Source organism: Heterodontus francisci, chromosome 25 (assembly GCF_036365525.1).
Source record: "Heterodontus francisci isolate sHetFra1 chromosome 25, sHetFra1.hap1, whole genome shotgun sequence".
Classification (NCBI taxonomy): Eukaryota; Metazoa; Chordata; class Chondrichthyes; order Heterodontiformes; family Heterodontidae; genus Heterodontus; species Heterodontus francisci.
The window spans coordinates 28,678,361-28,705,034 of record NC_090395.1 but is presented as its reverse complement, the minus strand read 5'-3'; the positions used below and the strand labels follow the sequence as shown (position 1 = coordinate 28,705,034).

General features: G+C 45.1%; 1 protein-coding gene across 3 annotated transcripts in view; it reads right to left on the bottom strand.

Moving 5' to 3' along the window:
* Nucleotides 1-2,051: 2,051 nt before the first annotated feature.
* Nucleotides 2,052-26,674, bottom strand: part of rpl10a (ribosomal protein L10a) — a 401,386-nt gene continuing 376,763 nt past the window's right edge. For 2 of the 3 annotated variants that reach the window (XM_068057029.1, XM_068057028.1), the window contains exons 2-6: nt 6,917-6,993; nt 5,961-6,041; nt 5,462-5,610; nt 3,103-3,275; nt 2,052-2,265 (exon numbers count right to left, since the gene is read on the bottom strand). In XM_068057029.1, the coding sequence (XP_067913130.1) occupies nt 2,095-2,265; nt 3,103-3,275; nt 5,462-5,610; nt 5,961-6,041; nt 6,917-6,993 (651 nt within the window). In that variant the 3' untranslated portion in view covers nt 2,052-2,094. Of the gene's footprint in view, nt 2,266-3,102; nt 3,276-5,461; nt 5,611-5,960; nt 6,042-6,916; nt 6,994-8,237; nt 8,301-26,674 lie in introns of those variants that run through there. The other variant, XM_068057026.1, reaches the window with a different exon arrangement.

Sequence of the window (26,674 nt, the reverse complement as noted above, 5' to 3'; positions counted from 1 at the left end):
GCCTAGTGAACCTTCTCTGAACTGCTTCCATTGTATATATCTCTCCCTCAGTACGAAGACCAAAACTGTACAGCGCTCGAGGTGGGGTCTCAGCAATACCCTGTACAGTTGTAGCAAGACTGGCCTACTTTTATAGTTGATCCCTCTTGCAATAAAGGCCAACATTCCATTTGCCTTCCTAATTAATTGCTGTACCTCCACACTAATGCTTTGAGATTCATGTACAAGGGCACACAGATCCCTCTACTGCAACATTCTGCAGTCATTCCGTTTAGATTCTGCCTGCCAAGGTGGAGAACCTCACATTTTCCAACATTATACTCCCATCTGCCAAATTTTTGCCCACTCAACCTATTTCTCTGCACACTGAGTCCTCTTCAAAACTTGCTTTCCAACCTGAAGGGGGAAAAACTTGCAGAGCTGCAGAGAAAGAGCAGGGGAGCAGGACTAGCTAAATTGCTGCTGCGGAGAGCTGGCACAGACTCAATGGGCCAAATGGCCTTCTGTGGTCTCCATTGATTGTACCATCCACAATTTTAGCTACAATACACTCACTCCCTTCATTCAAGTCATTAATATAGATTGTAAGTAGTTGAGGCCCCACTACTGCTCCCTGTGGCACCACACTAGTTAGTTTGCCTACCTGGAAATGACCCATTTATCCCAACAGTTTCCTTTTAGCCAATCCTCTATCAATGCTGATATATTACCTCCAACAGCTTGTGTAATAACTTTTTACATGGCACCTTATCAAATGCCTTTGGAAATCAAAATACACTTCAGCCACTGGTTCCCCATTATCCATCCTGCTTGTTAAATTTATCAGAATTCTTTGAAGATGTGTCAAACACAAATTCCTTTTTATAAAGCCAAGTCAACTCTGCCTGATTGTATTGATCTTCTGTATGTCCTGTTACTATTTCCATAAGAGATTCCAACATTTTCCCAATAACAGATGTTAAACTATAGGCTAGTTAGCCTCTTTCTTTGTCTCCCTCATTTCTTGAATAGAGGAGTCATACTTACAGTTCTCCAAACCACTAGGACCTTTCCAGCATGTAGGGAATTTTAGAAGATTGCAACCAATGCATCCACCATCTCTGCTGCCTCTTAACACCCAAGATGCAGACCATTAACTCCAGGGGTCTTGTCAGCTTTTAACTCCAGTAGTTTTGCTAATACTTTTTTCCCCTCTAGTGATGAGATTGTTTTAAGTACCTCCCTCCCTTTTACCTCTCGATTTTCTACTATTCTTGGGATAACTTTGATCTCGGAACGGATACAAAATACTTGTTCAAAGTCTCTGCCATTTCCTTGTTTTGCATTAATTCCCCAATCTCATTTAAAGGGACCAATGCTTACTTCAGCTATTCTTTTTCATATGTTTTTCATAAATTAATAAATTTTCACAGCATTGTATGCCTTTTTTAAAAATTGGCAATGCACTTGTGGTGCCCTAACCTACAGGGCTACAGACCAAATGTTAAGATGTGATTGGACTAGCTTTTTCAGCTGGTATGGACACAATGATTTATGTTACATAAAGCTGCTTCTACCCACATGGAACTCCAGTCACACTGCATTGCTCCCTCAATGCTCTCTGAAGTAGCCAAGCAAGCCAAGGCTAGCAGCTGCTTTCAAGGGAAAATGGCAGCTTCACCAGTCTCAAACAAACTCCACCCATAGTGCCTCATACAACTTTGTTTTAAGATCAACTTCATGGCTTTGAGGATTAAGCTCTCCAAGTGCAATAGGTGCTCTACATGACGTGGGATTGAACCAGACACTGGAAAGCAGCAGGCAGGCTTGATCCTTGATTGATAGAAGCCAATCTCATCCAGTAGAAACATCAAGTACTGCTGAAGCTGGTCAGAGTTTGACTTTCAATATCTACACTTAATCACTAATAGCTTGCTTTCCAGTTGTACTCATTTCAGAGATTTGTCAGAGTCTAGTATTGCAGGCCACAGGCCTGGGTTCCACCCTGGGCCATAACTTGTCTGGACATGGAAATTAAAAAGTAGTTTCTGTCAATTGAACAAGACATTAAATGCTGTAAAGTATTTATTTTAAAAAACAAACAGCACAGAGCACTCAGTAGAGGCGCTGAGGCTTGCCCATACTGCTCTTGATATACAGGGCACGCACATTTTGCCAGTTTTTCTTCAGCAGCGAAACCAGGAAGTTGATGGCCAAGTGAATGTTGTAGACCAGTTCCTCTTCAGTCATTTTAATGTGGCCCACTGCAACTGCCAAGCACAGTACCTAGGAGGGAACAAAGAATCAAACTCTACATCAGCACTTCAGACTGCTTAATTCCCAAGTCACCAGCACAGCCCCAAAGATTTTATATTGAAGTTAAAGCCCAGGGGAACACCACTTAAGCAAAAATATTGACAAATGCTGTGCTCCTCAGCCAGTGAATCTCTGATCCCCACTACAATGTCCATAGCTATTGGTAGCCAAATTCTCATGGCAGTCATCACCCCTTTAAATTTGCAATACTCAACTAGCACACCACACATTTGCTTCAGCCAGGACAATAATCAATATGAAAATGCCATAAATCCCTTTGTTTAACACCCTGGTATTGTCAAATCAATTGGCATTAGCCTTTGCAGTAAAGTCTGCAAACTCCACAACATTTCAGAAATATGTCTCCCATCTCTGCTAAATGCACTGGCTCAACCTTGTATGCTGTTGCATCTTCACTTGCAACCTTCAAGGCCATTCTTCAGTTGTGAACAGCATTGATGGGAGCCAACACAGCCAAGCTGAACCTCTCCTCACCTGACAATCCCAAATTCCAGTAGTGCGAACAATGAGGAACGCCCACAGGATCAGCTAATTCACAGATCCAGGACTACTCATTGCACTGTGTACCAATTGATTACTGATAAAATCTATCTACAGTTCAAATTTTCAATGGCAATAAAACCCATGTACTTCTCGCTGTGTAAGTATTCACAAGCCCCACATTCAATTGTTTGTCCCTCAAGCTCAGGCAGTAAATGGAATCTGATTAGTTTAGATTCCTATAACTGGGTTCACTAACAGTTATGTACAAGCAATTTAATTTCAACCACCAAATTAGATACACACCTTTTTCATCTGGAATTTGATGGTTGATTTGACTTCATCCACTTTGGTTAGCATGTTCTCATTGTGAGTGAGGAGGGAGGGAAATTTGCCAGCTTTGTTCAGACCAGGACCCAGAATACGAGGAATCTGCTTAATAAGGGACTCCGAGGCAAGGAAAGCATCATACTTCTTTGCTGCAAAGTATTCAAAATCAAAATATTTAGAATCATGGAATATTAGAAAATAAGGAGGCCATTCAGCCCACTGAGTCTGCAACAGCTCTTTCAAAGAGCAATCCAATTAGTTCCTGCTCTTTCTCCATTTCCCCACATTTCTCTCATTCAAGTACTTAGCCAATTTCATTTTGAAGGATGCTATTGAATCTGTATTACTATCCAAGAAAGCAGTTCACCACCACCTTCTCAATAAGTGCTGGACTTGCCAATGATGCTCACATCCCATGAACGAATAAAAACTACTACAACCCTATTGCCAGTGCATTCCAAATCCTAACTACTTGTCACAAAAAGAATTCTTATGACTTTTTTGCCCATCTTAAATCAGACCCTTCAGCCACTGGAAACAATTTTATTTACTCAATCTAAATACCTCCATCAAATCTCCCCTCAGCCTTCTCTGCTCTAAGGAAAACTTCATCTTCTCTAGTTTACCCATGTAATTGTAATCCCTAGGCCCATTCTAGCAAATATTTTCTGCATCCTAGTAAATCTCATCTGTACCAAATTTAAGAGCATGTTTGATGATCTAATTTGGAACTTGAATGTTTAGTTATGCAGCTGAAGAGGATGAAACCACACTTGCTATTTTGTGCATTGAAATGGATCAACAAAGCCAACTGTAATCATGGAGGGTGTAAAATGATGCAAGTGCAACTGATTCCGATGGCTTGCTTCATTTACCATCGAGGCAGGAGGTGCAGTGAGGAAATCTGTCCAACTTTTACTTGGTTAAATGGGTTGGGTGCATTATGTGTGGAGGAAGTCAGCATGAAGAGCTAAATAGTTAGTTATTGTGTTCCATATTTAACATTTTAAATCTAAACAGGACTGTTTAAAATATAGTTCCTGGCCTGTGCTGAGTAGCTGATAACTAACTACAATTTGCATCATCAAGAATTTATCTCCATGGATGTTCCATTTGTGAACTGTCTTGTAACTTTGATCAAATGGCACTGCCTTGCAAATCGATACACAGCAACTGAAGAGGTGGGCTGTAAATGCTGACAGCTGAAAGGTCTGCTACGTACTTAAAACCTTATTCCAATTTTTTTACTACCTGCGGTGTACAGCAATATTCTAACCTGCTGTAACTCATTTGTAAATACATTTAGGGCACAGATTTAACACTGGAACATCTCACCAGGCCTTTCACTGTACAAGAGTTGGGAACTGGGTCTATTTTCCAGTCTGTCCGACACCAACTTCTCCCTGGTTAAAATATACAAGCTGTCAACTACAGAGAATTAAGTACACACTGAGTGAGCTGAGAATTTCAACTCATTGTGCAGAATTCAGCTCCCTCCACCACCCTCAGAGCAATCAGTACAGCTTAGAGTGACTTTCTGAAAATACATTTTTCAGCCAGTATAACCAGATCTTTTATGAGACCATTCTGAATGTTTCAGGTTGACAGACCAACTTACTAGTGACTAGAGAACTGACTTTGCTGACATTTAACTATTCAGCAACAGGCTAAAGATTAGATACTAGTCATTTTGTAGGCTGGACCACTAGCACCAATCTCAATGCCAGATATGACCTAGCTCAGTGCTAATTGGGCCTGCCCACTGGAGAGGAAGGCACCACAAGCAAGATGCATTTCCCCGCTGTGGCTGAGTGCAGCCATGTCCACACAAACTGCATGTGGCAGAGCAAGCACTACTTGGCCTCTGCTTGGAAGGGGGAAAATGAATACCAAATCAACCTGGAGCCCCTTGCAAACCCACCCACTATCCACGTAGGGCAACAGTTACCAAATGCCATGCCCAATAGTTTCCAAGGCCTCCTTGAACCAACTGACAGTGTAACTAATCCCCACAAACCAAAACCAAACAAGCCACTTTAATCCTGATCCACAATGCTTCCCAAGCATTCAACAATGCACTCCTACAAGTACTAATCAAATGTACACGGCTTCATAACCATGTGCACACTAAAATCGCCTCAGTATTAGAATGTACTATTCAGAATCCAAAAACAAACTCGCTACACGGCCACTGCCTTAATGCAATGCAGGAATCCTTAGAGAAATGTACAGCAAAGCCAAACCCAGCATCACCAAATCCCACAAGAGCATCATTCTGGATGCTTAGGAACAGTTCAACTCTGCTGAGTGCCAGTATGAACATCCTCAAACTCACCAAGCTTCTTGACCATCTTCTTGTTTTTGTTCAGCTTCTTCAGAGCTTCAATGTCCATGTGAGGGAGGTCAGCAGCCTTTGCCTCATCACAGTGCTGCTGGTCTCCAAGCACACATATGGAAAACTTTGGTCGAGGGGCGCTCTTTAGCCTAGACAAAACGTCAGAGTCAGGTCGGGGAAACAGTTGAAACAGGGATTGTTCCCGAGAAACTTCTGTAAATGTCTTACCCTCGCTGCTGGTTTCTCAAGTGCCTTATCCACCAGCAACTTACGCCTTACAAATGGTCGGCAGGATTGGCAATATTGCCTCACCTTGCCTCCCCTCATGTTTTAAGACCCAGGGTGGGGGTCCGTTCAAACCCCTTACAGGGCAGAACTACCCATGTTTGTCAGTACTACAAGCTGTACAGAAACATTAAATTGTTTGCAAACAGACTAATCCAATTCCTATTCTACAGCTTGTACACTGAGAACTGGGTTGAGCAATAAGAAGTCGAACCTGACAGTGCCAGAGAAACGCTTGTCCTTCTGAGGGTCATAGTTCTTCAGACTGATCTGCAGCTCCACAGTTTCCAGGAACCTAAACACAAGATATTCCCATCAGTTATACAGACCAAGTAACATCAGTCTACTATCAATACTTCTGAATCTTCAGTTACAATCTAATACTTTTAATTGTTCTTGGGGTGTGACAAGGCAACATTTGTTCAGCATTCCAAGTTGCCATGAGCTCATTGAGACTCAACCACAAAGCATGGACTGACATGGGATGCCAGTCATCAGATGTGCGAATAGTAAAGTTGATTGGAAGCAATGGCATAGAGAATGCCGCAGTGTTGACCATTGGCCTATGTACAAAACTGGAAAGAGCAAATGACATATAGGAAAATACTATTTAAGAACCAGCCCAAAGGTTACATTTAGTAGAGGAATAATACATGCTGTTTACCAAATAAAAGAGAACACCTTTCAGAAAAGGAATATACATACCCAAAAACCCCTACACAAATTTCATTTTGCACAAAAATCTGACCAGATGAAATGTGTACTTAAACATTCAGTCTTGGATGGTGTCGAGCTTCTGGAATGTTGTTGGTGCTGCACTCATCCAGGCAAGTGGGGAGCATTCAATCATACTCCTGTCTTGTGCCTTTTAGATGAGCCAGGCTTTGGGGAGAGTCAGATGAATTACTTGCCAGAGAATTCCCAGCCTCTGACCTGCTCTTCTAGCCATAGTATTTACACATCAATGGTGACCAGAAATTATTATTAGAGTAAAACTGCTTCCAAATTGTTTCACAAAAGGATGTTTATAAAGCACATAGCCTGGTCTACTTATACCAGATACACAACTCCCCCTCCTCCCTCCCTTTCCCCCCACCCCACCAAAATTAGGCTCCATGACTGCCCAAGCTGCATTAAGGCACATTATGCACCCACACATGACAGACTTACTTGCGAAGTTTCTGTTGGGACCCCTGGAGGACCTCCCGGACAGCTTCATACAGGGTATCACGAGAGACTTTGCTACTGTATCACACAAAGAAACAGCACAAATTCAATACTTAAATTCTCAAGCACACCAATTCATGTATCCAAATCTCAAAACAAGCTTGTGCTGTACACCAGGCCCTTTCAAAGGATAATAAAAACAAAATATGCTGGAAATACTCAGCAGGTTCTGCAGCATGAGTATTTCCAGCATTGTTTTATTTTTCAGATTTCCAGCAACCATAATACTTGTTTTCATATTAGCCATCAGTTGGGGGAAGAAAGTCAAGGAGCCAGTGCTGTACACCAGGACTTTTCACAGAATGAGTCAATAGGAAGGGTGACCAAAAACTTGAGATGAGCTTTAAGAATGGTATTAAAGATGAGGTTTCATAAAGGGGATTCCAGATCATGGGGTAGGCTGTTGAAGCCATAACAGCCAGTGGAGAGACAAAGAAATAGAAGTTGGAACAAGTTTCAAGAGTTAGGCAAAGTTGGGGGAGGGGGATAGGTCTGGAAGTTAAGATAGAAGCTAGATCACAAAGGCACTGATGTGAATTTTAAACTGGACACTTTGAGTTACTCAGTCTATTCAGGTCAGTAGACCTGAATGATGGGGGAGTGGGATCTGGTGAAGGACAAGATAGTCAGGAGACCATTCAGCCCATAATCCTGTTCTGTCATTCATTCAGTTAAGATCATGGTTGATCTACATCCTAACCCCATCTATTCACCATTTAGTCAATAATGACCCTTTCACAAGAGGATGAAAAGCCTGGCCTACATGGTAACGCCTTATAGAACCAAAATTTGACTTAATCTCGACAGTTACCTTTCACCCCAGCCAGCATCCACAGTTTTAGGGAGACAGGTCCCGATTTGTACAACTTTTGTCAGGAAGGCCTGAACCACCACTCACAAAAACCCCAAGCGCCAGTATAATGGAGGCATTAACATTCCCTTTGCCGCCCCCCACCTCAGCAATAATCTAACAGGAGCCTGTGGGCAATCAGCCCCTGGGGGCATTCCAGACCCAGGCGGCAATCGCACATGTGCACTGGACCCCCAGGACTCAGTCACGTTCCCCGCCGCCAGGGCTCGGTCACTAAGAGATAAACCCGATACCCACTTCCAACGGCGGGGAAGTAATCATCCCCGTTCCCGCAAGTTATCTTTAATGTTGGCTGTGAGCGCCCCGCCGAAAGCTACCGCTCGGTAAGGAGGATGATCGCGATGGATGGCGGCGGATTGCCCGAGCATCTCGGGCCTAGTCCCAACTCCTCACCTCATTCTGTCAGTAATTCCGGAAGAAGAGGCCGCAGGCCGGAACTGACGCATTTTATAGGCATCCGAATCTCGCGATAGTGACGATAAAGAGCTCGGATTATTTAATTATCCATTTTGTTTTAAACTAAAATGGCGGGTTTCAGTTTTATTTCTCATGATAGAATGAAGAGGTTATTTAATTATAAAATTATTTCCAGCTATTAATTTCAAACTGACACTCACGCCGCTTTATTTGTGCAGCAGATATTCCGCTCCGCCGGCAGTGGTTACCTCATCGGAAAGTCCGAGCTGGTTGAAACCTTTAAATGACATAAAATAATGCGGACAGTTGGAAATTCAGATATCGTTTTGAAATATAATTGGTTTTAATCCGAAATAGTCTTTAACAGCTGAAACGTTTTCCAATTTAACTTACAGCTACAGATTTTAGCTTTACTCTTTTAGTGTCAGCCATAGATCTGTTCGTAGCACTCTCAAGGTTTGAGGTTCAAGTCTCACTGCAGGGTTTGAGCACTAAAATAAAGGATCACACTCCAGTGCAGTACTGTAGGAGGGGCTGTCTTTCAGATGAGATATTAAATTGAGGCCCTGTCTGCACCTTAGGTGGATGTAAAGGATCCCAAAACACTATTTTTGAAGAAGAGCAGGAGAGTCATCCCTGGTGTCCAGGCCTATTATTATCCCTCAATCAACAGTCGAAAAAGAGACTATCTGGTCACTATCACATTGCTGTTTGTGGGAGCTTGCCGTGTGCATATTGGCTGCCACTTTGCCTATATTACAACAGCACTACACTTCAAAAGCACTTCATTGGCTGTAAAGCAATTTGAGATGTCTGGTGGTTATGAAAAGTACTATAGAATTGTGTTTGTAAAAAATGTGTTAATAGTTACAACCCAGACCTTTTAATGCCAGTGCTAAATACTGTTTTTGAAAAAAGTTAAATTTTTGTCTCGGTGTCGCATTAGAAAGGACTATGAGAAACAGCCTCCATAAACCACCTCACTCTTCTACCCTTATGGCCAAGTTCAAAGAGATCCAGAATTTTATGTTTCAAAGATTGATACTATCCAAGCAGCTGCCTCAGATGCCAACTCCCCAACCTCCTGGAGCAAATTCATAAAGTGGAGGTACTAGAAAGGCTACTTAAAGTTAAGTTACCAGATGGAATGTAGCTGAGCATGCTGAGGGAAGTAAAGGTGGAAATTGCAGAGGTACTGGCCATAATCTTCCAATTCCCCTTAGATACAGGGATGGAGCCAGAGGACTGGATAATTGTGAATGTTACACCCTTGTTCAAAAAAGGTGTAAGGATGAACCCAGCATCTATAGGCCAGTCAGTTTAACCTCTGTGGCGGGAAAGCTTTTAGAAACAATAGTTTAGAACAAAATGAACAGTCACTTGGACATGTGTGGATGAATTAAGGAATGCCAGCATGGATTTGTTAAAGGCAAATCGCATTTAACTAACTTGATTGAGTTTTTGGATGAGGAAACAGAGAGGTTCATGAGGGTAATGTGGTTGATGTGGTGCATATGGTGTTTGATAAGGTGCCACATAACAGGATTCTCAGCAAAATTAGAATCCATGGAATAAAAAGGAAAGGTACGACGTTGGCTGAGTGTCAGGAAACAGAGTAGTGGTGAACAGTTGTTTTTTGGACTGGAGGAAGATATACAGTGGGATACCCCAGGGTCAGTACTAGGACCATTGCTTTTCTTAATCTATAATGATGACTTAGACTTGCGTGTACAGGGCACAATTTCAAAATTTGCAGATGACTCAAAACTGGGAAGTATAGTGAACTGTGAGGAGGATGGTGATAGACTTCAAGAGGACATAGACAGGCTCGTGGATTGGGCAGACAGGTAGCAGATGCAATTTAACACAGACAAGTGTGAAATGATACATTTTGGTAGGAAGAATGAAGAGAAGCAATATAAACTAGAGGGTGCAATTCTAAAGGGGATGCAAGGACAGAGAAACCTTGTTGAAGATGGAAGGGCTGGTTGAGAATGCAGATAATAAGGTGATCCTGGCCTTTATAAATAGAGGCATAGAGTACACAAGCAAGGAGGTTATGGTGAACCTTTATAGAACAATGGTTTGGCCTCAACTGGAGTATTATGAGGATAGATTGGAGAAGCTGGAGTTCTTCTTAGCGAAGCAAAGGTTGGGAGGAGAAATGATAGAGACGTTCAAAATCTTGGGGACCTGGAGAGAGTACACAGGGAGAAAATGTTTCCATTAGTAGAAGGGTCGAGAACTAGAGAACACTGATTTAAGGTGAATGGCAAAAGAGGAAACACTTTTTACGTAGTGAGTGATTAGGATCTGGAATGCAGTACCTGAGTGCGTGGTGGAGGCAGATTCAATTGTGGGTTTCAAAATGTTATTGGATAGTTATCTGAAGAGAGAATTTGTAGGGCTATGGGGGAAAGGTGGGGTGTGGGATTAATTGAGTTGCTCTTGCAGTGAGCCAGCATGGACATGACAGTCTGAATGGCCTCCTTCTGTGCTGTAACCATTCTGTGATCCTATGACTGAAACTATGGCAACATTTCCCAATAAAAGCAGGGTGATTATTTTTTCCAGGAAAATACAGTGAGCATGGCTAGCACATCCTATCCTTCACTAATCCCACTCATCAGTCACTCTTGTACTCTTTGACCTCCACTGACTCCCATTCCACAAACACATCGCAATTAAAATCATTGTCCTCAATTGGAAATCCTTCCATGGCCTCACCCAACCCTAACACTATAATCAAACGTGGCAGACAACTTGCACACAGCAAGGTTCCACAAACAGCAATGTCATAATGACCAGATAATCTGTCTTTAGAGATGTTGGTTGGGGATAAATATTGACCAGGGAATCAAGCAGAACTCCCATTTGAAATAGTGTCACGGGATCTTTATGTCCACCTGAGAGGGTAGATGGAGCCTTGATTTAATGTCTCACCCGAAAGACAGCATCTTCAACAATGCAGCACTTCCCCAGTACTGGCCTGGAGAGTCAGCCGAGATTTTTTTTAACTTGTTCATGTGATGTGGGCATTGCTGGCTAGGCCAGCATTTGTTGCTCAACCCTAATTGCCCTTGAGAAGGTGGTGGTGAGCTGCCTTCTTGAACCGTTGCAGTCCATGTGGTGTAGGTATACCCACAGTGCTGTTAGGGAGGGAGTTCCAGGATTTTGGCCCAGTGACAGTGAAGGAACGGCGATATAGTTCCAAGTCAGGATGGTGTGTGACTTGGAGGGGACCTTGCAGGTGGTGGTGTTCCCATGCATTTGCTGCCCTTGTCCTTCTGGTTGGTAGAGGTCGCGGGTTTGGAAGGTGCTGTTGAAGGAGACTTGGTGAGTTGCTGCAGTGCATCTTGTAGATGGAACACACTGCTGTCACTGTGCGCGGTGGTGAAGGGAGTGAATGTTGAAGGTGCTGGATGGGGTGCCAATCAACCGGGCTGCTTTGTCCTGGATGGTGTCGAACTTCTTGACTGGTGTTGGAGCTGCACGCAGCACACTCCTGACTTGTGCCTTGTAGATGGTAGACAGGCATTGAGACGGGAGATGAGTTACTCACTGCAGGATTCCTAGCCTCTGACCTGCTTTTGTAGCCACAGTATTTATGTGGCTGGTCCAGTTCAGTTTCTGGTCCATGGTAACCCCCAGGATGTTGACAGTGGGGGATTCAGCGATGGTAATGCCATTGAATGTCAAGGGGAGATGGTTGTATTCTCTCGTGTTGGAGATGGTCATTGCCTGGCACTAGTGGGGCACGAATGTTACTTGCCACTTATCAACCCAAGCCTGGATGTTGTCCAGGTTTTGCTGCATCTGAACACGGGCTGCTTCAGTATCCGAGGAGTCGCGAATGGTACTGAACATTGTGCAATCATCAGCAAACATCCCCACTTCTGACCTTATGATGGAGGGGAGGTCAGCTGAAGATTGTTGGGCAGTGATGTCCTGGGACTGAGATGACTGACCTCCAAAAACCAAAACCATTTTCCTTTGTACTAGGAATGACTCCAACCAGCAGAGAGTTTTCCGTCTGATTCCCATTGACCTCAATTTTGCTGGGGCTCCTTGATGCCATATTCAGTCAAATGCTGCCTTGATGTCAAGGGCAGTCACGCTTACCTCATCTCTTGAGTTCAGCTCTTTTGTCCATGTTTGGACCAAGGTTATAATGAGGTCAGGAGCTGAATGACCCTAGTGGAGCCCAAACTGAGTGTCAGTGAGCAGGTTATTACTGAGCAAGCGCTTGATAGCACTCTTGACAATCCCTTCCATCACTTTGCTGATTATTGAGAGTAGACAGATGGGGCGGTAATTGGCCAGATTGGATTGTCCTGCTTTTTGTGTACAGGGCATACCTGGGGAATATTCCACATTGCAGGGTAGATGCCAGTGTTGTAGCTGTACTGGAATAACTTGGCTAGGGGCACGGCTAGTTCTGGAGCGTAAGTCTTCAGTACTGTTGCCGGAATGTTGCCCGGGGCCCATTGCCTTTGCTGTATCCAGTGCCTTCAGCCATTTCTTGATATCACGTGGAGCGAATTGGATTGGCTGAGGACTGGCATCAGTGATGCTGGGGACTTCAGGACGAGGCTGAGATGAACCATCCACTCAGCATTTCTGACTGAAGGTGGATACAAATGGTTCAGCCTTGCCTTTTGCATGCAGATGGCCTTGAACCCACAAACTTTTCACTGAGAGATGGGAGTGTTGGAACGGCGGCTGTTTGTTTTCGTCCCTAGCCCGGGTTGCTGGTGCAAATTGTAGCACCAAATCAGATAATTCGGGATCAGCCTTGAGTCCTTTTTATCTGTGAGGTTTGTCCACAATTCGTACTGTGCTTACTTACTAAAGCTTTTATAGGATCAATAAATTCAAACATGAATTTGAGATTGTCAATTAAACTAGCACCAGCTTTATATGGCCTTTCTGGGCTGGTACCCCTTTAGATGCAACCTGAGATCTGTCGTCCCAGCGCGTAATAAATTTTCTAATGCCTGTAACTGGAGATTACTGGGAGCAGAGATCACTAGAACTAACTTTGGCTTTTACTTTGGCCTGATGTTATCACAAAATCATTTTGCATTGCTGCTGAGATTGAGACAGGGGTGGAAAGCACCTTTTCAACTATTTTAGTTTGCCTTAAATCTGGGTTTATTACCACACATTTTGCCAGTAGTTCATTGGGTGTGTCTAAAAGAAGCTCCTCCGATGATTTACTGGATTAATACACCACGTGTTGTGTTACTAAGCCGGACAAAGCAATAGATCCCAGCTCTGAGCCTCGGGCTGTGCTGACTTAGCAGGTCTCAACAGGAGGACCAGTAGACCTCATTGTACCTGGGCTGAGGAGGAGAAATATCATCCTTACACGTGAGTAGTTATGCAGCAAGAATAGTAAATAACAATATGTACAGACTCAGGTGTACGTGACTAATCTTAGTTAAGGCTGTTGTTTATAGTTGCAGGACCTACAACTAGTGGAGAAACTAGCCCTGCCAATGGTGAATATGATTTGTTAAATTATGGTAATAAATGTTAAAATATGTAAATCAAGTGTGTTACTACCTGCCTATAGAAAATAAATTGATGTATTAGAATATTTGTTACCTCCAGGCTCAACTATTCCAATGCTCTCCTGGCTGACCTCCCACCTTGTGCCCTCTGTAAATTTGAGCTCATCTGGAATTCTGCTGCCCCTATCCTAACTCGCACCAAGTCCCATTTGCCCATCACCCCTGTGCTCCCTGACCTACATTGGCTCCTGGTCCGGCAATGCCTCGATTTTAATATTCTTATCCTTTGAGGCGGATTTCAAATTCTTCCATGGCCTTTCCCCTCCCTATCTCTGTAACCTTCTCCAGCTCAACACCGCACTGAGAGCTCTGCGCACCTCCAATTCTGGCTTCTTGCGGATCCTCAATTTTCAGTGCCCCACCATTGCTGGATGTGTCTTCAGCTGGCTAGTCCCTAAGCTCTGAAATTCCTTCCAAAACCTTTCCATCGCTCTGCCTCTCTCTACTCCTTTAAATGTTCCCTAACACCTGCCTCTTTAATCAAGCTTTTAGTTACCTTTCCAAATATTTCTTTACGTTGCTTTAGACAAATTTCGTCTAATAACGCTCCTGAGGCATCTTTGGAGATTTCACTACATTAAAGGCACTATATCAATGCAAGTTGTTGTTGTTGGGATTTGTTGATAAGTGCACCATCAGTTGGCCAGTCTGGAAAGGCTTCCACTGCTATGTCCAGACTGGCCAAGAGAGTGTGGGAAAATGGTGCACTGACACAGAACACAAAAGTCCAAGTGTATCAAGCCTGTGTCCTCAGTACCTTGCGGCAGCGAGGCCTGGACAACGTACGTCAGCCAAGAGCGACGTCTCAATTCATTCCATCTTCGCTGCCTCCGGAGAATCCTTGGCATCAGGTGGCAGGACCGTATCTCCAACACTGAAGCCCTCAAGGCGGCCAACATCCCCAGCATATACACCCTACTAAGCCAGCGGCGCCTGAGATGGCTTGGTCATGTGAGCCGCATGGAAGATGGCAGGATCCCCAAGGACACATTGTACAGCGAGCTCGTCACTGGTATCAGACCCACCGGCTGTCCTTATCTCCGCTTTAAAGACGTCTGCAAATGCGACACGAAGTCCTGTGACATTGATCACAAGTCGTGGGAGTCAGTTGCCAGAGATCGCCAGAGCTGGCAGGCAACCATAAAGGTGGGGCTAAAGTGTGGCGAGTCAAAGAGACTTAGCAGTTGGCAGGAAAAAAGTCAGAAGCGAAAGGAGAGAGCCAACTGCTTAACAGCCCGGTCAACCAATTTTATCTGCAGCACCTGTGGAAGAGTCTGCCACTCTAGAATTGGCCTTTATAGCCACTCCAGGCGCTGCTTCAGAAACCACTTACCACCTCCAGGCGCTTACCCATTGTCTCTCGAGACAAGGAGGAGGCCAAAGAAAGAGCACCATCAGATTTGGAACTGAGGATATCAGAAACCTCCAAGGTTTGAGCTCTGTCTGTGTGCGTGTGTGAGAGCATTAGGCGAGGGCAGGATGAGGTTTGGCTGTCATGTCTCTAGTGATTGAATAGTCTGGCAACTCTCTATGACTAGGCTCCTAAAGAAGAATTGCCACAGGATATCAAACCTCACCTAAATGGCCATGTGTGAGCATGGATTGTGGCCTAGAAATCCAATTATATTGCACCCATTTTACGGGCATAAAACAGGTGTCTAAGGGTAATTTTTTTCCACTTACAATGTTTACCTGCTGTCTGCAGCCAGAGTACACCTCCTTTAAGAGGTGATGGCTGCCTTTATGTGGTGTCAATCAACTCTGATTTCCCGCCCCCAAAAAACAGCCAGAGGCCAGTGTGAATATTGCAAGCAGCTCCTGATACGAAGCTGCTAAAACCAATTTCACATGGTCCCTGTGATGATATTAGCAGGTGTGTGTGGTGGACCTCCTGCCCCCTGAAAATGGGAGAAATCAAATTTCTTGGCTAGTAATTGTCAGTTAGTTATACAACCTCAGAAGTCATCACAACAAAGTTGATCCTGTTCTTGTCCAACATCCACACTTTCCAGCAGGACTCACTGGATAGCAACAAGGAGAAAGAAGCCTGATTAATTATTCTCCTTAACTCACAGCATTAGTATCCTGGCTCTTGCCCATGTTGAGATCAATTATCTCAGAATCAGCCTGTAGGAACAGGAGGAGACCATTTAGCCCCTCGAGCTTCTTCTGCCATTCAAAGAGATCATGGCTGATCTGCAACTTAACTTCATTTGCTTGCCTTTGCCCCATATCCCTTAATGCCTCTGGCAAAAAAAATCCATCAACGTCAGAATTAAAGTTAACAATTATTCTTGCAAAAATTGACGATTTTGTACTTCTACCAACCTTCACATGAAGCAGTAATACCTCATTTCACTCCTGAAAGGTCTGGCTCTAATTTTTAGACTATGCCCCCTAGTCCTAGAATCCCCAACTGGTGGAAATAGTTTCTCCCAACCTTCCTATCCCCCTTGAAAACTTTGATCAAATCACCCGTTCACCTTCTAAATTTCAGGGAATACAACCCTAGATTATTTAATCTCTCCTCATAAGTTAACCCTTGGACATACGAACATACGAATTAGGAACAGAAGTAGGTCATTCGGCCCCTCTAGCCTGCTCTGCCATTCATAAGATCATGGCTGATCTGTTTGTATCTCGAACTTCACACTCCCATCTACCACTGATAACCTTTGATTCCCTTGCCTAACAAGAATATTGTATGTGTCTGGCCTAAAAATTATTCAATGCCCCCACCTTCACCACCTTCACCACCTTCTGATGCAGAGAGTTCCAAAGTCGCACAATCCTCATCTCTGTCCTAAAAGGGTGACCCCTAATTTTAAAATAGTGCCCCCTAGTTCCATAAAATAGTGCCCCCTAGTTCCATAAGAGGAAACATCCTTTCCACATCCACCTTGTCAAGACCGTTCAGGATCTTATGCACTTCTGTCAAGTCTCCCCTTACTCTTTCAAACTCCATTGCAAACAAGCCCAGTCTGTCCAACCTTTCCTCATTAGACAAGTTCAGGTATCATTCTGGTAAATCACCGCCTATCTCCCTCCAAGGCCAATATATCCTTCCTAGGGTGTGGTGCCCAGAACTGCTCACAATTGTCCAGATGTTGTCTAACCAGGGCTTTGTATAGCTGAATCATGGCTTCTACCCCCTTATATTCTAATCCTCTAGTTCTAAAGACCAGCCCTGTGACCTACTGGCATGCATGTCCAGTGCCACAGCACATGGTGCATTTACCCACTAGGCCTTTGGGAGAACTTTCAATTGATATTTCCTACATTACATCAATAACTTCACTTCAAAAATACTTGATTGGCTGTAAAGCTCTTTGGGACATTCTGAGGGTTGTGAAAGGCATATATAAATACAAGTCTTTCTTTTCTTTATTTTCCAAGAGAATGCATTGACTGTGTGTTCCAACTGTAGGTTGGGGAATGGTTTCAACTACTTCCTGGTGATGATACAACAACTTCAGTTTAAAAAAGGATAGTTAACTCTCCACCAGGGAGAGAATCACAAGTTACAATACCATCTTGGAAAGAGATTTTTTTTTAAATTTCCAAAATATACTTTATTCATAAAAATCTGTGAAAAATACATTTCCAAACAGTTTCAAACAGCACCAAAAAATACAAACATTGCAAGGGAGATCAGTTTCCTTCATTACAATCACTAGTTGCCTCACAACCCTTCCATTTCACATTTGTCATGCCATATACATTTTTACATTTTACAGCACACAAAATTTTCCTGATACAGTTCGAGGGGTTTTCCATGGATCCAGCCCCTCAGTTCAGCTTGGTGGGGGGACCTTACACAGTAGTCTTTCCCCATTGAGCCTTTGCTGCGTCCCTCAGCACGTAGTCCTTGGAATGTGCCAGTCTGCAACATTCGGTGGTGGACAACTCTTTGCGCTGGAGGACCAGCAGGTTTCGGGCAGACCAAAGGGCGTCTTTCACCGAATTGATAGTCCTCCAGCAGCAGTTGATGTTTGTCTCGGTGTGCGTCCCTGGGAACAGCCCGTAGAGCACAGACTCCTGTGTTACAGAGCTGCTTGGGATGAACCTCGACAAAAACCACTGCATCTCTTTCCACACCTGCTTTGCAAAGACACATTCCAGGAGGAGGTGGGCAACCGTCTCTTCCCCACCACAACCACCGCGGGGGCATTGTGCAGAGGGGCGAGACTTCGGGCGTGCATGAAGGATCTGACGGGGAGGACCCTTCTCACCACCAGCCAAGCTACGTCTTGGTGCTTGTTTGAAAGTTCTGGTGATGAGGCACTCTGCCAAATGACTTTGACGGTCTGCTCGGGGATCCCCCGTCTCCTTTTCCCGTAGGGCCTTGAGGACATTCCGTGCAGACCACTGCCTGATGGACCGGTGGTCAAAGGTGTTTTCCCGCAGAAACTGCTCCACAAAGGATAGGTGGTACGGTACGGTCCAACTGCATGGAGCGTTCCGCGGCAATGTGACCAGGCCCATCCTTCGCAACACCGGGGACAGATAGAACCTCAGCACATAGTGACACTTGGAGTTTGCGTACTGGCGGTCTACACACAGCTTGATGCAGCCGCACACGAAGGTGGTCATCAGGATGAGGGCCACGTTGGGTACATTTTTCCCGCCCTTGTCCAGAGATTTGAACATCATGTCCCTCCGGACCCAGTCCATTTTAGATGCCCAGATGAAGCGGAAAATGGCTCGGGTGACTGCCACAGCGCAGGAGTGGGGTATGGGCCAGACCTGCGCCACGTAGAGCAACAACGTGAGCGCCTCGCACCTGATGACCAGGTTCTTACCCACAATGGAGAGAGATCGCTGCCCCCACAAGCCCAACTTTTGTCGTACCTTGCCTACTCGCTCCTCCCAGGTTTTGGTGCATGCCCCGGCCCTTCCAAACCATATCCCCGGCACCTTCAGGTAATCTGACCTGACGGTGAAGGGGACAAAGGATCGGTCAGCCCAGTTCCCAAAGAACATGGCCTCGCTCTTGCCGTGGTTAACTTTGGCTCCCGAGGCCAGTTCGAACTGGTCGCAGATGCTCACCAGAGATACGTAGGCAAAAGGAGAGGTTCATGAAGAACCAGCATTGGCATCACTTGATGGCCCATCTTGGCTCATCCATCGGGAAACACCTCACAGTGCCACCCATCACAGGATGTCATAGTTTCATTAACTTTTTTTATTCGTTCCTGGGATGTGGGCGTCTCTGGCTAGGCCAGCATTCATTGCCCATCCCTAGTTGCCCTTCAGAAGATGGTGGTGAGCCGTCTTCCTGAACTGCTGCAGTCCATGTGAGGTAGGTACACCCACAATGCTGTTAGGAAGGGAGTTCCAGGATTTTGACCCAGCGACAGTGAAGGAACGGCGATATAGTTCCAAGTCAGGATGGTGTGTGGCTTGGAGGGGAACTTGCAGGTGCTGGTGTTCCCATGCATCTGCTGCCCTTGTCCTTCCAGGTGGTAGAGGTCGTGGGTTTGGAAGGTGCTGTCTAAGGACTGTTCTTACTGTTCTTACATCGCAGGAGCCCTGTGTTTGAGACGTTGGCATTTGATGCCCGTGGATCTCACACAGCTGTCTGCAACCCAACATTAAGCTGGCTGGGATTGGCTATGGTCGATGGCTGGGAAAGCCTGGCAAACATGATTACATGACTACACGTCAAAACTACTAAAGTATGTTGGGATATTCTGAGGTCCTGAAAGGTACGATATAAATGCAGGTTCTTTTTATCTCTGCCTGGTTGAAACGTGATGCTCACTGCAGAGATAAAGCCAAGCAGAGGCCAGCTCCATAGCACTGCAAGACAGAGAATTGCTTTACAGCTGTGCAGCTCCTGGACTCAATTGTAAAAATCCTCTTGAGTCCACTGATTTAAAGTTGTACATCTTTAACATAGTAAATACAGTCCCTGGGTCAGACAAGAACGGAATACAATACAGTGCTACTTTGTTACACATTGTTCTCCCTCAAGGGTGTTTCAGAAGCTCTGAATAGATTGACAGTGTCTTTCAGTGAAAACAGACTGGTTTTAATGGAGAGAACATCCTCATCAATACTGAAGCGTTCCCTTGTGTGAGTGTCACATGATTCTTGCAACAGAATTGGGTACTGTTGAGAGGCACAGCACTGACTCCACCAACTGAAAACTACTGTTTGAGAATGTTGCTTGGTATGTGTCTTGCCTTTAGATGGGAGCTGGGAGAAAATTTACATGGCTTGACTGGACATTTGTTCTTGGGGTATCTGTTAGGTTTTGGGCTTGAAGGCAAAGACTTGATTAAGAGCATAAAAAGACTGTACAGGCAGCTTAATAACTGCAGTAATGCTTGGCTTTCTGCCTCATTGTGATTCAGAATGCAAATTTTAAGATACCTGGAATGGCCTCCTAGGTCGGACAGTTGAGATAAAAACAAGCCAGTTGAATGCTGTGGTGAGAGTTTCTAGAAGTTTGTGCTGACTAGGCTTACACACCTGTATCTATCATGGGAATGAGTGAAATAAATAGCGCGAGTAATATTGGGGTATCGCAGATGATGAAACAGAGCTTTGGGCAAAAAAGCCTTGTCTTTCTATAAGTAATGCAAGGGAGCCATAGAATGCAGAATGAAATAAAGGAAATATGAAGGTTTGCATTCAAACACCACTCTTGTAGCTAGCTGGGCTGAAATCACGCCATAGATCCCTTTTAATACCTATGAACTGTGAGTAACTGCTCAGCTTATCAGGTATAAGAATTGACTCTTTCTGTCCAGTTAGACTCTTTACCGGTGTGGCCTGCAAGAAGCTGAAGTGGAGGGAAGGAAGGAGCTAACTTACAGAAGGTTTGCCTTTGCTGATGTTGCTGCTGCACCAGTGAGCAAAGGGAAATGGGGTGAAGACAGGACTGTGTGCGTTTGGGACTGAGTTTCAGAAAGAACCCATGCCTAGTTCGGGTAAGCTAAATAGCTGAAGACTGTGGTGGGCAAGGATTGTGTTGTCTGGTAGTTTGCCTGCCTGGTTAAAGATATGGTCCTGCTGTCACTGTATCACTGCGTCACCCCACCATCTACTGGTTCACTCTTACCCCCACCCCCACTCCCACCCCAACTGGTTCACTGGGATGCGTCCATTGGTTCATAGCCACCAACCACCACCCCCCCCACCACCCACCCCCCACCTGCTCCGATTGGTTCAGTCTGCTTCCTGCGATCGGGTGCAACCTTGTCCTGCAAGAGAGAGGAAAGAATGTTAGTGTGCCTGCCTTAGCTGCAGCTATGTGGAAAACGTGCGAGGTGAATGTGAGGCTTGTATCCTCAGAAGGTGTGTGAGAGTAAGGTGGAGCATCTGACGATCAGATCTGAACCCTATCTGCTAGGCACTGCTGATGGGGGTGCAGTACATTGAGCAGGGTGAGAGGTTGGTGGTGTGGTGCTATGAGATATGCTTTGAACAAAGAACAAAGAACAGTACAGCACAGGAACAGGCCATTTGGCCCTCCAAGCCTGCGCCGATCTTGATGCCTGCCTAAACTAACACCTTCTGCACTTCCGGGGCCCATATCCCTCTATTCCCTTCTTATTCATGTATTTGTCAAGATGTCTCTTAAACGTCGCTATCGTATCTGCTTCCACCACCTCCCCTGGCAGCAAGTTCCAGGCACTCACCACCCTCTGTGTAAAAAACTTGCCTCGCACATCCCCTCTAAACTTTGCCCCTCACACCTTAAATCTATGTCCCCTAGTAACTGACTCTTCCACCCTGGGAAAAAGCTTCTGACTATCCACTCTGTCCATGCCACTCATAACTTTGTAAACCTCTATCATGTCGCCCCTCCACCTCCGTCGTTCCAGTGAAAGCAATCCGAGTTTTTCCAACCTCTCCTCATAGCTAATGCCCTCCAGACCGGGCAACATCCTGGTAAACCTCCTCTGTACCCTCTCCAAAGCCTCCACGTCCTTCTGGTAGTGTGGCGACCAGAATTGCACGCAATATTCAAAGTGTGGCCTAACTAAGGTTCTGTACAGCTGCAACATGACTTGCCAATTTTCATACTCTATGCCCCGACCGATGAAGGCAAGCATGCCGTATGCCTTCTTGACTACCTTATCCACCTGCGTTGCCACTTTCAGTGACCTGTGGACCTGTACGCCCAGATCTCTCTGCCTGTCAATACTCCCAAGGGTTCTGCCATTTACTGTATACTTCCCACCTGCATTAGACCTTCCAAAATGTATCACCTCACATTTGTCCGGATTAAACTCCATCTGCCATTTCTCCGCCCAAGTCTCCAACCGATCTATATCCTGCTGTATCCTCTGACAATCCTCATCATTATCTGCAACTCCACCAACCTTTGTGTCGTCCGCAAACTTACTAATCAGACCAGCTACATTTTCCTCCAAATCATTTATATATACTACAAACAGCAAAGGTCCCAGCACTGATCCCTGCGGAACACCACTAGTCACATCCCTCCATTCAGAAAAACACCCATCCACTGTTACCCTCTGTCTTCTATGACCGAGCCAGTTCTGTATCCATCTTGCCAGCTCACCTCTGATCCCGTGTGACTTCACCTTTTGTACCAGTCTGCCATGCGGGACCTTGTCAAAGGCTTTACTAAAGTTCATATAGATAACATCCACTGCCCTTCCTTCATCAATCATCTTCATCACTTCCTCAAAAACCTCAATCAAATTAGTAAGACACGACCTCCCCTTCACAAAACCATGCTGTCTCTTGCTAATAAGTTTGTTTGTTTCCAAATGGGAGTAAATCCTGTCCCGAATAATCCTCTCTAATAGTTTCCCTACCACTGACGTAAGGCTCACCAGCCTATAATTTCCTGGATTATCCTTGCCACCCTTCTTAAACAAAGGTACAACATTGGCTATTCTCCAGTCCTCTGGGACCTCACCTGTAGCCAATGAGGATGCAAAGATTTCTGTCAAGGCCCCAGCAATTTCTTCCCTTGCCTCCCTCAGTATTCTAGGGTAGATCCCATCAGGCCCTGGGGACTTATCTACCTTAATGCTTTGCAAGACACCCAACACTTCCTCCTTTTTGATAATGAGTTGACTGAGACTATCTGCACTCCCTTCCCTAGGCTCATCATCCACCAAGTCCTTCTCTTTGGTGAATACTGATGCAAAGTACTCATTTAGCACCTCGCCCATTTCCTCTGGCTCCACACACAGATTCCCATCTCTGTCCTTGAGTGGGCCAACCCTTTCCCTGGTTACCCTCTTGCTCTTTATATATATATAAAAAGCCTTGGGATTTTCCTTAATCCTGTTTGCCAATGACTTTTCATGACCCCTTTTAGCCCTCCTAACTCCTTGCTTAAGTTCCTTCCTACTGTCTTTATATTCCTCAAGTGCTTCATCTGTTCCTCGCCTTCAAGCCCTTACAAATGCTTCCTTTTTTTTTCTTTTTGACTAGGCTCACAATATCCCGTGTTATCCAAGCTTCCCGAAACTTGCCAAACTTGTCTTTCTTCCTCACATGAAAATGCATTCATTAATCTACACCACCTACCATTGCTACCAGGTCCTGGGAGCCAGACTCTGGGAGTTGATCTTGCTGGCTACCTGCTCCCATTTCATTCTGAGGGTGTTCCTTGAGGGCCTCTGCGGAAATATGGCCTCTGTCCTGTCGACCTCCAACATTAAGGCCTCCAGTGCTGCATCTGTGAATCTTGGAGCCCTCTTCCCTAATGTTCCACTTGTTTAGCTTCTACTTGTAGCAAATTGCACTACAGGCAGTCAATAGCAGCCTTCTTCCAATGAGTGCAGCTCCCCTTTAAGAGGTGCAGGCTAGCTGAAACATGTGCCAGCCAAGCACACAGCGATGCCCCCTGTTGAGCATTCAACCAGCCAGAAGCGCAGGTTGCACTTGGCTGAATTTATTTATTCATTCATGGGATTTTGGCATCGCTGGCCAGGCCAGCATTTATTGCCCATCCCTAATTGCCCTTGAGAAGGTGGTGGTGAGCTGCCTTCTTGAACAGCTGCAGTCCATTTGGGGTAGGTACACCCACAGTGCTGTTAGGAAGGGAGTTCCAGGATTTTGACCTAGCGACAGTGAAGGAACGGCGATATAGTTCCAAGTCAGGATTGTGTGTGACTTGGAGGAGAACTTGCAGGTGGTGGTGTTCCCATGCATTTGCTGCCCTTGTCCTTCTAGTTGGTAGAAGTCGCCTGTTTGGAAGGTGCTGTCTATGGAGCCTTGGTGCATTGCTGCAGTGAATCTTGTAGATGGTACACACTGCTACCACTGTGCGTCGCTGGTGGAGGGAGTGAGTGAATGTTTGTGGATTGCGTGCCAATCAAGCGGGCTGCTTTGTCCTGGATGGTGTCGAGCTTCTTAAGTGTTGTTGGAGCTGCACCCATCCAGGCAAGTGGAGAGTATTCCATCACACTCCTGACTTGTGCCTTGTAGATGGTGGACAGGCTTTGGGGAGTCAGGAGGTGAGTTATTTGCCTCAGGATTCCTAGCCTCTGACCTGCTCTTGTAGCCACGGTATTTATATGGCTACTCCAGTTCAGCTTCTGGTCTTTCGTAGCCCCTAGGATGTTGATAGTGGGGGATTCAGCGATGGTAATGCCATTGAATGTCAAGGGGAGGCAGTTAGATTCTCTCTTGTTGGAGATGATCATTGCCTGGCACTTGTGTGGCGTGAATGTTACTTGCCACTTATCAGCCCAAGCCTGGATATTGTCCAGGTCTTGCTGCATTTCTACACGGACTGCTTCAGTATCTGAGGAGTCGCGAATGGTGCTGAACATTGTGCAATCATCAGCGAACATCCCCACTTCTGACCTTATGATTGAAGGAAGGTCATTGATGAAGCAGCTGAAGATGGTTGGGCCCAGGACACTACCCTGAGGAACTCCTGCAGTGATGTCCTGGAGCTCAGATGATTGACCTCCAACAACCACAACCACCTTCCTTTGTGCTAGGTATGACTCCAACCAGCGGAGGGTTTCCCCCTGATTCCCATTGACCTCAGTTTTGCTAGGGCTCCTTGATGCCATACTCGTTCAAATGCTACCTTGATGTCAAGGGCAGTCAGTCTCGCCTCACCTCTTGAGTTCAGCTCTTTTGTCCATGTTTGGACCAAGGCTGTAATGAGGTCAGGAGCTGAGTGGCCCTGGCAGAACCCAAACTGAGCGTCACTGAGCAGGTTATTGCTAAGCTTGATGGCACTGTTGATGACACCTTCCATCACTTTACTGATGATTGAGAGTAGGCTGATGGGGCAGTAATTGGCCGGGTTGGACTTGTCCTGCTTTCTGTGTACAGGACATACCTGAGCAATTTTCCACATTGCAGGGTAGATGCCAGTGTTGTAGCTGTACTGGAACAGCTTGGCTAGGGGCGCGGCAAGTTCTGGAGCACAGGTCTTCAGTACTATTGCCAGAATATTGTCAGGGCCCATAGCCTTTACAGTATCCAGTGCTTTCAGTCGTTTCTTGAATGCTACAATCATTGATACAATCAACGGGACTAGGCGGGGGCGGCTCATGAATCACCACCTCCACACCTGAAAATGGGAGCTGATGAACTTTTCGCCGTGTCTCTTGATTTATGAGATGGTGTGGTTGGCATGTTTAGGTACAGCTCCCATTTAAAGGCTATACACATACTAGGTAATACACGTGGGCATCAGTGGGACATACCACGGTCTATAGACATATTCTGTGGGGTTATTGTTTCTGTGTCTAATTTGATAGTTTCACAATGTTAACAGATTGCAGAGTCCAGAAACTAAGGAGAGCTGAGAATCGTTGGCTCTCAGACTTTGCGATCTCCTAACTTTCAATCGGCTGAGCCTCAGCTGTTCTACCAAGAGGCAGTAACAGTTCATTAATGCCTGGCAGTTCTAGCTTTTAACAATTGATTACCTTCAAGCTGATGGTCTGAACTTATCCAGGCATATTCTTCTATGATCAATTTGTATTGAGCAGAGCCAGTGTGATGGCCACGAATGATATCAGAAAGTTCTCTTTCACACAAAGAGCAATCAACATGTGGAATAAGTTTCCAGGAAGAATGAAGAGGTGAAGATCCTGGAATCATTTAAAAAACAATCAGAAACTGAAATGGGGCAGCTTGTATGGTCTTTCTGGATGGATAAATTAAAGTGGGTTGAAAGTCCTGCCTGACCTGTAATTATCTTGTGATTGAATCACTATCTCACCTCATTTTCACACCTTTACCAGTGGGATTGGACACAGGAACAAAGCAATTAAATAATCCTAAACAAAAACAGAAAGTAATAGAAATGCACAGCAGGGTTGTCACATCTGTTGACATTAATTATTAAGCATTGCTCCAGGGCAAACAGCTAGATGGTGAGCAGTACATGAAAACCAGGAGGGAGAACAATAAGGCTTTTTCCATTACAGGACATTGAATAAGAAAGTAGGAACTTGCATTTATATTGCACCTTTCCCAACTTCAGGACATCCTAAAATGCTTTACAATTGTTGAAATACTTTTAAAGTGTACTCACTGTTGTAGGAAATGCAGCAGCCAACTTGCACACAGCAAGTTCCCCCATCGCAGGGTGCTGCGGTTTCCTCCCACCGCCAAAGACTTGTGATAGGTAAATTGGCCGTTGTAAATTGCCCCTAGTGTAGGTAGGTGATAGGGAATATGGGATTGTTGTAGGGTTAGTGTAAATGGGTGGTTGTTGGTCGGCACAGACCCGGTGGTCCGAAAGGGCCTGTTTCAGTGCTGTATCTCTAAATATAAAATATAAATATTAAAAAAAACATCAATGTGATAATGACCAGATCATATAGTTTTTGCAACGTTGATGGGATAAATATTAGCCAGGACAACAAC